Here is a 14,828-nt window from a genome sequence, read left to right as displayed (position 1 = left end):
TCCTTATGTCACATATACCCTTTCTTACTCCAATAAAAAGGTTTTATCCGAGTAAAAATCAAACCTCTTTAGGAGATGTTTAAGTTTAAGGTGTTACAGCCGACTCGATTTTCAACTTTTAACTTTGGAGAACTTAGGAAAAAAAGAAAAAAATATATCACACCAGTGGTGACTTACAGTTTCTGACACAGCAAACAAAAGGATTGTCTGCTGCTGGAAGGAAATGTTAGATAACATCTATCAAACCACACCCAGACTTACATGAAAAGGGACCAAAAACCAAAACACTCTACCCTCAATGACTTGCATATAATTATTCTAGCAGGATGAACTTTAGATTAAGCGTCGTTTTCGCTTCCCTTTCCCAATCAGACACCTTCTGAGGACTGCGCTTGATTGACATCTTTGTTACACTCCGAGTTGGCTCGCACTTCTTTGGGCCGGTGAAACTAAAACATTTACAGACTCTTAAGTTGCACACCACCAGTTGGAACGATTTCAGTCTGTTTTCGGCTCAGTTTCCTCACACAAATATGCTACTTATGCCAGCTTGAAACACTGGCTTTTTGAGCACAGCGGCATCATAAACGGCACAATAAAAACTCAGTTCACATTGCTTTTTCTGGTTAGAGCCAAGGCAAAATTGACCCCCATTTGAAAACATTTCAAAGCTATGAAAGGATGAAATACAGAAATTAAACTTTGTTTACAATCAGTTTCAACCTTGAGTAGTGCATCACAAACTAGCTTTCGATGCTTTTCCCACATCTATACTTCACAAATCTGTGAACAGGAAAGGATTGTTTTAAAAGCACCTCCATTACCTGATGTTGGCTATAACACAGTGGAAATTTAACATCGCAGGACACACCCAGTTATTTTGGTTCACGAAGCTTTGCCATTAGCTTAAACCTTCAACCTGAGCACAGGCCTAATCAGCCACAATAATTGGAGACACCTGTGCGGCTAAGCAGGTGTGCTGGAAACCCTTCTCTCTGTGATGGTGACCTTGAGTGGTATTATTATGGTACACCATTTAGGATTAATAGTTAGTTATATATATATATTTAAATATAATTGGTGTTTACCTGCAGGCCTTTTTATTTATAGTTTCTTTATGTAATTTGATCTTTTTTGAAACACACCTTTGAGCCACAAATACATGAAAAGATGTCTACATTTGTAAGAATTGCAGTAGACCAGGTGCTGTCCCTACACCACATAAGTTCTATAGGAGCACCTCGTACTAAAATAGGTCTATCTTTAATTCACCTTAGTCAGCAAGAAACATTGAACCTTATGAATCACACTAACATTAACCTTGCCTACCTCTGATGCAAGATAGAGGTTTAGTATTTATTTAGGGAATTAAAATCTAAAGTTTTAGTGCCTTCAAAAACAGTGGCTAAATATCTTAAAGGGGACCTATTCTGCTCATTTCCAGCACCATGTATTTATTCTTTTTACACTCAGTAGGTCATCTTCTGAGAGAAAGGTTGACAGTATAATCCTGGATACTGACCCTAATTAATCCATCGGGGTGTGTGGAAACGTAAAAGCGCTGTATAAATGTATGTATAAAAGTCCTTTAGTGGTTGGTTTGAGACGACAAGCTTTACAGAAGTATCACCCCGAAAGCCAACCCTCCCGATTGGCTGCTTCCCACAAAAAGAAGGTTTGAACAGCAGTAGGAGGGGCTTCTGTGCTCACGTCAAGAGCTGTGTGCCGGTGATGACTGTAAAACATACAGCTTAACTCTTAATGACATCATACAGAGCCAACAGTAGGAAGAAACGTCAGTTTTAAAGCAGTAGGAAGGCTGAGTTTTAGGCTCACAGGGATTACTTGTACATATGCTGACTTCATTGTTTGAACTTAGGTTATGTTTAATATAAGCATCCATTATAGTACAACAACAGCACTGTATATTACAGAAAATAAGGGGTTTTGACTTGATGTGGCTACGTTTCGCCCTGTTTGTAGAAAGTAAAACATTAAGACTTGAGGTATAATAGCTACGCTGAGTTTTTTGTTTCATGTGATCATAAAAATGTCTTGTGTCAATTAACATCTGAGCACTCAGACTGAGTTTTGGTTTTGCATTAAGCTCAATTTATTATATTCATTTACCACTTGCTGATGATGATGCTCAGGCAGTTTGCAGAGAATCTTAACACGCATTCGAAACACTGCAAGTTGACTAGATCATAACCAGATAGAGAGAAAGTCGTATGTCTTTTGTGTCATATCGGGTTACTGATTATGTTATAGGCGAATTAATGGAATTGAATTTTCATTTAAAAGTCAATTGTGGTTTATTTATAAAAATAAAGTTTTTCTTTAATTTGTGCGTTTTCCCATGCAGCATGTTCTTTTCCTTCATTTTTGCTCTTTCATGTAGTTCCCATTTGCTCGTTGCCAGGCTGTGGCTGCTTTAATTCAGGTCACATTCATTCATTTAGTTTATTCATTTGAGCTGCAATCAGAGTTACTGAAAACTCACTTAATAAAAAGAGTTTTATCTGTCTTCCTTTTTTAAATTGAGTAAATCCACCATTTTTCCAGTTTATGTGAACATTTGTATTAAATAACCATATTGTCAGTACTGGACAAAAATGAATGTCATTAAGAGTTTTGCTATAATTGAGCAGCCCTAGCAGGCAGGACCTTTATCAATGGCTCAAAATTGTTCTGTCCAGGATAGGGCTGCCACAAACGATTATTTTGATAGTCGACTAGTCACCGATTATTTTTGCGATTAGTCGACTAATCAGATCATGCATCCATTGGACGTAAAACGTACAGCTTATTGCACCAGCAGCATCTGCTCTTATATAACTACCATTAGCTTACAGCTTTAAGTGTTTAAGGTATGTGCTAACTAAAAATAAAGACAAGATGATAGTTTATTAAATTTTAATGAAATCTGCAGATTGTTTAGGTGAAGTTTAATAAACTCAGCCGTCTGCTCCTTGCTATCTAAAATATAATAGGACACCGGAGTATATTCTTGAGCATCTCACACTTCTGATAATTAGTTGTCTGCTTGACGTTTATTCAGCTGTGTAAAAACTATAACTTTAATCTCAGCCAAATCGATTTACTCAGGAACAAATAAAATACTAAAAAAAGCCAAACAATAACATTTTTAAGTTATCTATGTGACTTATATATGTTCAACCTGAGTAGCGAAGGACGGCGGTGGGTTTGAAAACGATTTGCCGGGAGTCCGGTGTTCTCACGGCTCTAGTGAGCCTAGCCCCCGGCTAGCTATCGAGCTAGTGGGCAACAGAAGTCTCCGAAAACGTCGAAGCGCTTTTGAAAATATGTGGTGTCCTGATAAACTGAGCAGATATTTGAGGTTTACACAGCTACATTCTCGCCTGAAAATATGTTAAACGTTTATTTACTGACCCAGAAAGAATAATAAGTAATATTAAAACTAACTAGCTGCCGCCATTGTCGGAAACTGAGCAGGGCTGCGCTATGAATTCTGGGACAGAGCTTCTTCTTCTTCTTCGGGGTTTAACGGCAGCTGGCATTCTTGTACATGCAGTGCTGCCATCTTCTGTTTCAGTCCGTTGTTACATTCTTAAATCCTACTACTTATTCCTGCGTCTTTTGGGATCTTACAAAGCTTCAAACGACGCGTCGACTATTAAATTAGTCGTCGATGATTTTGATAGTCAACGTAATCGTGACTAGTCGACTAATCGTGGCAGTCCTAGTCCAGGATGATTTTTAAGAATAAGAATAAGAACAACTTTATTTATCCCGAGGGAAATTATTTTGTCATGTACATGCTCAAAGCAGCAGGAGAGACAGGAACAGATGAATAAGATATATGATATACAATATATACAATAAGAATAGTAGTGTACAGTAATATACAGTAGGAATAGTAGGAGTATTTTGGACCTTAGTACAATTGGTCCGTAGATGGTTAAGACAAAGAGTCAGTGTAGCCTTACTTTAAAGAAATCTCCACATTTTCCTGTTACTTTGAGCAAGCTGGGCACAGCTTGGGCACAGTCCAAGGACAACCCCTTTCTGGTGGGCGGCGTAGTTTCTTTACCTTCAGGAAAAACCCCTGTTATGTTAAATAAACTGCATGACTGTTGCTTATACTAACAACGATCGTAAGCCTCTTTTTGCAGGCTTAGAGTATAATTGAGCTTTTGTAAAAGTGACTGTCTGGATGAAATCATAGTGAATAGTCCCCGCATGCCTGCAAAGTTCACCTCATTCTCCATCAACAGCTGGATTTGCAATAAATAATCTTGGCTTTCCTTTTCTTTCGGGATCATAATAGACTCATTGATTTTGAGCATTGCTTTATTTATGAAAGCCGTTCCATGTTGAACTCTTCAGTAGTCACTGAGAATCATAACAGCACTGTGACATTATGCTTGAGCTTCCTCTCGCAAAGCAATTGACATGGCATTATCCCGAGCCTCTGCTTATCCCCACCGTTTGTCCCTCTCTCTCTGCTTCCTTTGCCTTTTAAATATGCGAGGGAAAGAGGCCATCTATTTCCAGGCCATAATAATTTAGGAGGGAGGGAGGGGGTAATGTTTGCTGTGGCCTCAGGGGATGCAGATTTAGATGGCCAATAGACTTGGCACGTTCAAACTGGTGCAGCTGAACCCCACCACACCCACCCTCCTCTTCCTCCCTCTGCCTCTTGTCTGTCTCTCTGCCTCTGTGTCCTCTCTCTCTATTGAGTCAGTGGTTTGGGCTTGCCAGAGGCTAGTATAATGGTTCCCAGTGTCTGGAGAGATTAAAGGCCAGAGCTGCATTGTTCAAATGCCCCGAGATTAGTTTCCAAGGAGACGGGTTTCAGTTGCCATGAGAACATAGTGCCTGGCTTTAGCCGAGCAGCTTTTCTTTAACACTTCCTGTCTGTTTGCAGCTTTGCTTTTTTTGTTTACATGGCCCGTTTTTTCTATGTCTTCCTTCCTTGATTTAGCTACTCATACGATACGATGCTGATGCAGTTATTTTGGAAACATAAGGACTCATTTTAATAATCTGTAACCAGTACCTCTTTTTTTTTAACACCCAAGATCTGTTAAGGAGAAAAGTTTAAGGTCCCAGTGACAGAGTGTATGGTTGTACGCAGCGTTGTGGTGTTTTCAATCAGGAATTAAACAGGAACTGGCCTGTGAGTTATGACACCCGAAATGTATCTGCTTTTTTCACATAATAGGTTTTCTACTTCTAATAATTTAATTACAGTGAACCGTGGCTCATATGAAAAACATTTTAAATAATACAAATATCCACAAATTACGTGTTTGGTTTAACAGAGGATGAAAAAATGTCTTGACAGTGATAACTTCATTGTAATTTTCTTGCATTCAGCTGAGACGTATGCAGAATTAATTTCTTGCACTCAGAATCAGAATCAGAATCAGAAAGGGTTTTATTGCCAAATGTTGAGCAGGTTTACAACATTAGGAAATTGCTGCGGTGCTTCAGTGCAAACGTAGTGTCATAAATAGCACTTAAATAGACATGGAAAAAATAAAAGTAGGGATAAGAGTTAAAAGTGCTACGTAGAAAGATATGTGCATGAGCTATACATGAGATATATACATGAGAATAAGAATTAAGAGTGCTACGTAGAAAGATATATACATGAGTGCAGGTGGTGATCAGTGCCAAACACGGAATGATGCAGTGAACACAGCGTAGGGTCATGTGTTAGTGGTGGGAACAGTCATATGGTTATTGTTCATGTGTCCAACAGCAGAGGGGAAGAAACTGTTCTTATGGCGAGAGGTTCTGGTGCGAATGGACCGGAGCCTCCTGCCTGAGGGGAGCAGGTCAAACAGACTGTGTCCAGGGTGAGAAGGGTCAACTGAGATCAGAGCTGCACGCCGCAATGTCCTGGAGGTGTGCAGGTCCTGCAAAGATGGGAGTCTGCAGCCAATCACCTTCTCAGCAGAGCGCACAACACGCTGCAGTCTCTGTTTGTCCCTGATAGTGGCTCCAGCGTACCACATGGTGATGGAGGAGGTGAGGATGGACTCGATGATTGCAGTGTAGAACTGCATCATCGTCCGTGTTGGCAGGTTGAATTTCTTCAGCTGCCTCAGGAAGTACATCCTCTGCTGGGCTTTCTTGATGACGGAGGTGATGGTGGGCTCCCACTTCAGGTCCTGGGTGATGGTGGTACCCAGGAAGCGGAATGAGTCCACAGAGGTGATGGGGGTGTCAGTCAGGATGATGGGGGGGAGTGGGGCTGTGTGCTTCCTGAAGTCCACAATAATCTCCACTGTCTTCTGGGCATTCAGCACCAGGTTGTTGTGGCTGCACCAGGACACCAGACGTTCAACCTCCCTCCTGTAGGCAGACTCATCCCCGTCAGAGATGAGCCCAATAACGGTGGTGTCATCTGCAAACTTGATTAGCTTGACAGACTGGTGGGTGGAGGTGCAGCAATTGGTGTACAGGGAGAAGAGCAGAGGAGAAAGAACACAGCCCTGAGGGGAGCCGGTGCTGATGGTCCGGGAGTCCGAGACATTCTTTCCCAGCCTCACATGCTGCTTCCTGTCCGTCAGGAAGTCAGTGATCCACCGGCAGATGGGATCAGGCACATTCATCTGGGAAAGCTTGTCTTGGAGATGGTCTGGAAGGATGGTGTTGAAGGCAGAGCTGAAGTCCACAAACAGGATCCTGGCGTAGGTTCCTGGGGAGTCCAGATGCTGCAGGATGAAGTGTAGGGCCATGTTGATGGCGTCGTCTACAGACCTGTTGGCTCTATATGCAAACTGCAGGGGGTCCAGGAGGGGGGCCGTGAGGGTCCTGAGATGGGAGAGAACTAGGCGCTCAAAAGACTTCATGACCACAGATGTCAGAGCCACGGGTCTGTAGTCATTTAGTCCAGTGATCCTAGGTTTCTTGGGGACAGGGATTATGGTGGAGGACTTGAAGCAGGCAGGCACATGACATGCCTGCAGTGAGGAGTTGAAAATGCCAGAAAACACTGGGGCCAGCTCGTTTGCACAGTGTCTGAGGGTGGCAGGAGACACACCGTCTGGGCCGGGAGCTTTCCGAGCATTCAGGTTCTTAAACTGCTTCCTCACATCTGCTTCATGAATATGAAGAGTTGTGGTGGGAGGAGGTGGTGTGAAATCCTCTTTTGTGTGGGGTGAGGAGGGGGGTGTTGTAGGTGAACAGTTTGAAGGTGGTGATGGCTCTATGGAGGGGGGAGAGGTGGGGGAATTAGTGTCCAAAGTGCCTCTATTGTTGGGGCCGTTGGAGGTGTGAAGGCTGCCTGATGGCTCGTCAAAACGGCAGTAGAAGTCGTTAAGGGTGTTGGCTAAGAGCAAGTCATCAGTGGAGTGGGGGGTTTTAGGCTTGTAGTTTTAGATTAGATTAGATTAGATTAGATTAGATTAGATTAGATAGAACTTTATTAATCCCTCGGGTGGGTTCCTCTGGGAAATTCGATTTCCAAAAAAGCACAGCACCGACAGAAGTTACAGAGTTATACACACACACATATATATAAATACAGAGACAATATAAATAAAATATACGAAGGGGATAAATAGAATAAATAGGAATAAAAATAAAAATACAAGTGAATTGCACATTTCAAGTATTGAGGTCTATTGCACTGTTGACTATTTACAAAAGTATTGCACAAAAGGTATTGTACAGTGAGGTGAAGAGGCACTACAGCTTAGTTGTTCCCCCCTCCTTTGTCCTCCTGTTTCCCCTCCCTCTCCCCTCCAGAGAGGAGTTAAACAGTCTGATGGCGTGTGGGACAAAGGAGTTTTTAAGTCTGTTAGTTCTTGTCTTGGGGAGAAGCAACCTGTCACTGAACAGACTCTTCTGGTTGTTTATGGCCGTGTGCAGAGGATGTCTGGCATTGTCCATAATGTCCATCAGTTTCTTTAATGTCCTTTTCTCTGCCACTGTCACCAGAGTGTCCAGCTTCATGCCGACCACAGAGCTAGCCCTCCTGATCAGTTTCTCCAGCCTGGATGAGTCCTTCTTTGCTGTGCTGCTCCCCCAGCACACCACAGCATAGAAAAGTACTCCAGCAACCACCGACTGGTAAAACATCCTCAGGAGCTTCCTGCAGATGTTAAAAGACCTCAGCCTCCTGAGGAAGTACAGTCGGCTTTGGGCTTTTTTATACAGGTGCTCTGTGTTGCATGACCAGTCCAGTTTATTGTCCACCCACAGCCCGAGGTACTTGTACTTGTTGACCACCTCCACCTCCTCCCCCTCTATCTGAACCGGCAGTGGACCTGCTCTAGACCTCCCGAAGTCCACAACCAGTTCCTTAGTCTTTGAGGTGTTGAGTTGCAGGTGGTTTGTGTGACTCCATGCGACAAAGTTCCTCACCAGACTTCTGTACTCCTCTTCCTGATCATCCCAGATACACCCCATGATGGCTGTGTCGTCTGCAAACTTCTGAATGTGGCATAATTCAGAGTTGTAGCAGAAGTCAGAGGTGTACAGGGTGAAGAGAAGAGGGGACAGCACAGTTCCCTGTGGTGCTCCTGTGCTGCTGACCACAGTGTCAGACGTGATGTCCTTCAGCCTGACGTACTGTGGTCTGTCGGTGAGGTAGTCGGAGATCCAAGCCACCAGGCAGGGGTCCACCTCCATCCTGTTCAGTTTTTCTTGAAGCATACAGGGCCGGATGGTATTAAAGGCACTGGAAAAGTCAAGAAACAGGATCCTGACCGTGCCTTTTCCCCCATCCAGGTGTGAGTGGGCTCTGTGTAGGAGGTACAGGATGGCATCCTCCACTCCGACACCCGCCTTGTATGCAAACTGTAGTGGGTCCTGGGCATGTTGTACCTGTGGTCGGAGGAGGTTGAGGAAGAGCCGCTCTAGAGTCTTCATAAGATGTGACGTCAGTGCCACCGGTCGGAAGTCATTCAGCTCATTGGGCCGGTTCTTTTTGGGGACCGGGACGATGCAGGATGTCTTCCATAGGGCGGGCACTCTCCCCAGTCGCAGTTTGTGATATTCCTAAAACCTTTCCACACAGAGGCCGAGTCATTCTCTGAGATCTGCTGCTGCATCTTCTCAGAGTGCTGATGTTTAGCAATGTCCACTTCTTTAGTGAACCTGTACTTGGCCTCTCTGTAGCAGTCCCTGTCTCCGCTTCTGAACGCCTTTCTCTTTTCCAGCCACAGCTTTTTGAGTTTAGGAGTAAACCAGGGTTTGTCATTGTTATAACTCACCCTGGTGCGTGATGGCACAATGCTGTCCTCACAGAAGTGGATATAGGAGGTGACAGTGTCCGTAAACTCGTCCAAGCTGTTAGAAGCAGCCTTCATTGTGTCCCAGTCTGTAGACTCCAAACACGTGCGAAGCTCCTCCACAGCCTCGTTGCTCCACAGTTTTTTAGTCCTCACGACAGGTTTGGAGAGCTTCAGCCTCTGTCTGTACGCGGGGATTAGGTATATCAACTCATATCAAGGCAAGGCAAGGCAAGGCAAGTTTATTTGTATAGCACAATTCAACAACAAGGTGATTCAAAGTGCTTTACAGAGACATTAGAAACAAGAACAAATAAAAAGCATGATTTAAAATTGATTAAAACAAGCAAGTAAACTAACTAACTAATTAACAAACAAACAAACAAACAAACAACAGTATATAAAATCAAAACAGATAAAATCAGAACAGTAGATAAAATCAGTAGTTAAATGTAAGTTTTGAAATTTAAGCTTAAAGTGTGGATTTGGTGCTTTATTCAAATGCAGCTGAGAACAGGTGAGTCTTCAACCTGGATTTAAATAAACTGAGTGTTTCAGCTGATCTGAGGCTTTCTGGGAGTTTGTTCCAGATATAAGGAGCATAAAAGCTGAATGCAGCTTCTCCGTGTCTGGTTCTGACTCTGGGAACTGATAAAAGACCGGATCCAGATGACCTGAGGGATCTGGATGGTTCATACTGGGTCAGGAGGTCATTGATGTATTTTGGTCCTAAACCATTCAGAGCTTTATAGGCCAGCATCAGAACTTTAAAGTCTATCCTCTGACGGACAGGCAACTCATATCATACTCATATCAACATGCAGCAGACTCTCATTGTAACGTCTTCTGGAGTTCATGAGGTTAAGAATTGAGGCTGTACTCACTATGCTGTATTAACGGAATGGATTGAATGGATTTGATTGATATCGGTGCCACTGTCAGTTCAGTTTGTGGGTTTGAGTCTTTCAGTTCACTTACTCTGGTCTCTTTTTTAAAAAGAGTAGTCCTAAACAGGTTTTTCAATGTCAGCACGACTGTTTTTTTTTTAAGTCTCTGTGCCTAAACACAATGTACAAACAAAAGATTTGCAGGTGACTCAGGTGTGCCAAAGCTCCCATGCTGTGAATTTACGTCATTATCTTGTAGTGCACATGAAACCAGTATTGAAAAGGATTTAATAAGCTTGGAGGCACTCAGTTGGACAATTTGGAAAATCTGTAACCAGGATAATTCTCCTGGCACTCATGTTCCACAGAGGATGAATCCCAATCCCCCCCTCTGAAGTTCATACTCCTTTAGTGAAGCTGAATTGTGCAAGTTGCATCTGGCAGATGGGAACGGTGGAGCAGCATGATGACTTTGGCATGGAAATACGATTGCTTCTTTGCTCTGTAGACCCCCCCCTGGGGCCCCTAAGAGAGGTGATATTAGAAAGAAAGTAGAGGGGTGGGTGGATGGGGCATGGAGAATGAGAACAAACAGGCGTGCATGGCAGGAATCCATTTATAGGCATATAACAGGAAAAGAAGCGTCTAAGTTGTGGTCCTGCTTCTATACATCAGTTAAAGCGGTTTCCAGTAAGTTTCTCTTCTGCTTTTTGTTTTGTGATAATGTTAGCATGCTGGCACATTAAAGATGGTAAATATATCTGCTCAGCAATCACTTTAAAAGTCCCAGTCCAGCCTAATGAGGCCTGTAGACTCGTATTTGTGTGAAACAGGTGAAGGAAACCCTCCCTCCCTTCTGAATTAATTATTCACCTTTCAGAGCTCAGCGTTCTGAATAAAAGCTTATATTTGCTTAAAGTCAAACCACATGATGTCAGCAGAACCTGCTTTGAATGCAGGTCACTGCAGCATGTGTACAGGAATGCATCCTCAGACACATGCAGGGTTTGTCTGTGTCGCTCTGTGGCTGCCTGTCTAAACTGTGTTCATCCGGTCCCCGCAGAGGCATGGCTCAGATCAGGAAGCTGGCATGCGACGGCATCAGGACAAACTCCCGCGGCGAGCCACAGGTCCCGCTGGTGTCAGCCAGACAGGAGATCCTCACCAGCCTGGTGTCTGCCCTCGACTCAGTGGTACGTTCATAATCAAGGGTCATACAGCGTTATTTCCTGTTGGAGATTTTGACATGTGGGGCCAAAATGACATTTTTTTCCTAAACATTTCATGAAATCCACCTTAAAAGTGTTACTATAGTTTTTACTTTTTCTGTTTATGTGAGCATGCATTGAATATAAGGGAGGAATAGTGTATTTTGCTTAATTCCAAGAAAATAAGGACGCAGTTCTTCTAGTAATATCAAGATTGTTAATAATTTTTGTTAACGTGTTTCAAGTAAAAGCCAGTAAATGATTCCTATATGGAGGAAGTCTTGCTCCATACTAAGAAATGCAAGCTTATGAGAAACAGCAAAGTCATTGTCTCTGCAAATTAAATAACTTCATTGGTCTAATTTAACTGTGTATATAGTTTGGGGGAGGGGGGGGGGGTCACCAGGCGTGTTGTCCACTTACAGAAGTCCTGCGTTTATTCCTGGATTCATTTTGGCTAATAAATAAACCGCCATGCGTTGACTCTTACAGTTTTGATCAGAAGTAGTCATACACTTTTAAACTCTAAATTCGACAACTTCATGGTCAACTGAAATTTGCAGCTGCAAACCTGGACGAGCCAAATCCCCTCTGGAGAAGTTTTATGGTTACACGAGACAATAATTTAGCTATTTAGTTGCAGTACAAGAGTTATAGTTGGAGGACCAAAGGTTAGGCTTTCAAACTTAAGGAAGGTCGGTGTCAAGTATGGAGGTGGTAGAATCATGCTCTGGGGCTGTTTTGCTGCCAGTGGTAGTGGATGGAATAATGAATAATGAATGAATGAGGCAGAGTGCTTCCAAATTCTATAACCTAACCTCAAATCAACAGCCAGATGGTTAAAACTTGGACACAACTGGGTGTTCCAACAGGACAATGATCCCAAACACGCACTGAAGCTGGCTTAATATTCGGCTTTTGAAATGGGCTTCCCAAAGGCCCGACCTCAACCTTATTTCAAATTAGAAGAGTATGCTTAAAAGCCATTCATGTGCCAGGAACCTGACCCGGTCAAATATCCAGCCAGAATTATGCCAGAAGCTTACTGACTGGAACCAAAAGCATCTGGTCAAAGTACAACTTGTAAGGACGTGTGTTTGTGTAATTTGAGCCTCTATGTGTCCTTTAAACCACATGTGGATTAGAGAAAATCTAAAAAAGGAAACAACTCAGTTCTTGTTTTTGAATGTCATTAGAGATGCATGTTGTACAATTATTGTACTCTGAATAAAGAACAGTTCAAGGAAACCCTTAAAAGCCAAAAATTACAAAGATTCATGCCCAACATGGAAGTGTACGTGAAGTTCTTCACCACAACTGGAAGTCGTCACTGACATTTTCATTTTGTTTGCTTAAGCCATCAGTTTACAAAGTGTTTCGGTCCTTTGTAAACCTAAAAGCTTCCTTGTTTTGCAGTGCATGGCGATGTCTAAACTAAACGCCGAGGTGGCGTGCGTCACCGTGCACGAGGACAGCGTGATCGCCGTCGGCACAGAAAAGGGGAGAGTGTTCCTCAACTCCAGGAGGGAAATCCAAACAGACTTCTACAAGTTTTGCCGTAAGCACCGCTCTGAACATCGTTTCCCATAATTCATTCAGTCTTAGTAGAACATCGATCACTCTCATTACAGCCGCAGCTGTGAGGTCGTTACTTAAAATACGCTTGTGTCACTTGTGTCCCCGAAGAAATCTTCGTTTTGTGCTTGCACAGATGCAGATTATCTGAGCTTTAATAATCACGGCAGCTTACCTCAACATCAAATGATGTCGCCATGAAATAAATCACCAAAGCAGATGCAGAGCCACATTTCCCCCCCTTTTTATCCCAAATAACAATACATCAGCAAAGTGTCTCATCATATCTTATTTAGCAAAGCCATTTGATGAATTATGTTTACAAATTTACTGACAGTACTTTATAGCACTCCTTTTAAAAACCCACCGTGCATTTGTAGGAGGAGGAGATAAATTAATATTCCATTTTTCTATTAGAACTGAGCAAAGTAATGGAGCGGACAAACACTTTCATAACAGTTCTGACTCACACCACAGGTTGTTTACAACAGCAATTTGGCCAGTAAACGATACTTTGTTTGTTTTGTTTTTTTGCTATAATTTATCACTTCCTTTTGTGCCGATGCTACAAATAATGTTTTTTAAAAATCCAACTTTTCACTTAGCCAGCACAAGATTCATGTGACTCAAGAGACCCTAACCCACAGACATATATTATTGTCATATTTTTTGGCTGGAAGACCAATATTATCTTGGTTTTTTGTTATATTTGGTTTTTTGTGTATATTTATTGTTGATTTTGTGTCTCTTCGCATCTCTTACTCCTTCCTTTTACTCTCATTTCCATTAGCTATGCTAGCATCCAAGGTTGTAAGTTGAATATATTTTAGAAGTTGGCATTGGTCCATTTAGCCCCCTTTGTTCACCTTACTTGAGAGGTAAGGTGAAGCAACAGATAATACACTCAGTTCGCAGTATATCCTCCCCCGTAACCATGGACAGTTTAAAAGATGGACGTAGAGTCCAGGTCTGAAAAGTCAAGCAGTGGACAGCTGCCTTTGGCTGAGCCACGTTCTGTGGAAGGTTTCTTCCTATTGAAAAGCAATTTTTCCTTCTCACTGTCGCCCACTGCTCATATTGTATGATTGTTGGGGGTTTATCTTTATTAATGTAGGGTCTTTACCTGACAACATAAAGCACCTCGAGGTGATTTGTGTTGTGATTTGGCACATACTGAATATTAAACTGAATATTTGAATGCTTTCATGGTCAGATCTATCCCTGTCTTGTCAAGATGGCGACTGCTAAAAACGCTACAGGCTTCGCAACAGGACATCAGAGCCCACTGGGTGATGTCACGCTAGCCCCGTCCTTCTTTTATACTGTCTATGCCCGTAACACCAGTTCATCAAGTTTAATTTTCATCAGGCATCTGTTACTACTGGTTCAACTTTGCTTTGATTTATTTAAGACTCAAACTGAACGGCTTAATGTTCCCCGCTTTATTGGAGATTATTTTCATTCATCTAGGCACATTGTTGGAAAAACAAGTCATTCGTTTTATATGACACTATTTTTCAAAAGGTGACATAGTCATTAGTTTTAGGAACCAGACTCTCAGTCATTTGTTTTTTGTTTTGTTTTGTTTTTAACCTTCAAAGACAAATGAATGACTTTGTTGGGGTAAAGAGTTTACTTAATCCTAAATCATACTGTAGCTCATTTGGACATTTTTAAAGTCATTTCTCTTTTATTTGGGGTCAGGGGTGCCATGCCTGCAAAATCTGACTGCAGCAAATTCCCATACCAAAGACCAGGAGGGCGATCTCAGCAAACTGAGTAAGGATGCTGAACATGGGAAACCGAGAGCTCCATCAGATGCCCAGTCCAACATCTTTGTTCTGAGGAAGATGGTGGAGGAGGTCTTCACTGTGCTCTACAGTGAGTAGTCCCTTTTTTAAACCAGATTTTTTCATAAAGCAGTG

At 42.4% G+C, this 14,828-nt stretch overlaps 1 protein-coding gene across 3 annotated transcripts in view; it reads left to right on the top strand.

Annotated features, from left to right (window-relative positions):
• gtf2ird1 (GTF2I repeat domain containing 1) overlaps positions 1–14,828 on the top strand; it is a 45,219-nt gene that overhangs the window by 1,428 nt on the left and 28,963 nt on the right. For all 3 annotated transcript variants that reach the window (XM_085471002.1, XM_085471001.1, XM_085471003.1), the window contains exons 2-4: positions 11,184–11,313; positions 12,745–12,886; positions 14,608–14,784. In XM_085471002.1, the coding sequence (XP_085327128.1) occupies positions 11,188–11,313; positions 12,745–12,886; positions 14,608–14,784 (445 nt within the window). In that variant the 5' untranslated portion in view covers positions 11,184–11,187. The remainder of the gene's footprint in view (positions 1–11,183; positions 11,314–12,744; positions 12,887–14,607; positions 14,785–14,828) is intronic.

The sequence above is a fragment of the Copadichromis virginalis genome, linkage group LG10 (assembly GCF_057382275.1).
Source record: "Copadichromis virginalis isolate Kocher_CV1m ecotype Utaka linkage group LG10, C_Virginalis_male_GT1.1, whole genome shotgun sequence".
Taxonomy (NCBI): Eukaryota; Metazoa; Chordata; class Actinopteri; order Cichliformes; family Cichlidae; genus Copadichromis; species Copadichromis virginalis.
This window is presented reverse-complemented; position numbering and strand designations above follow the sequence as displayed.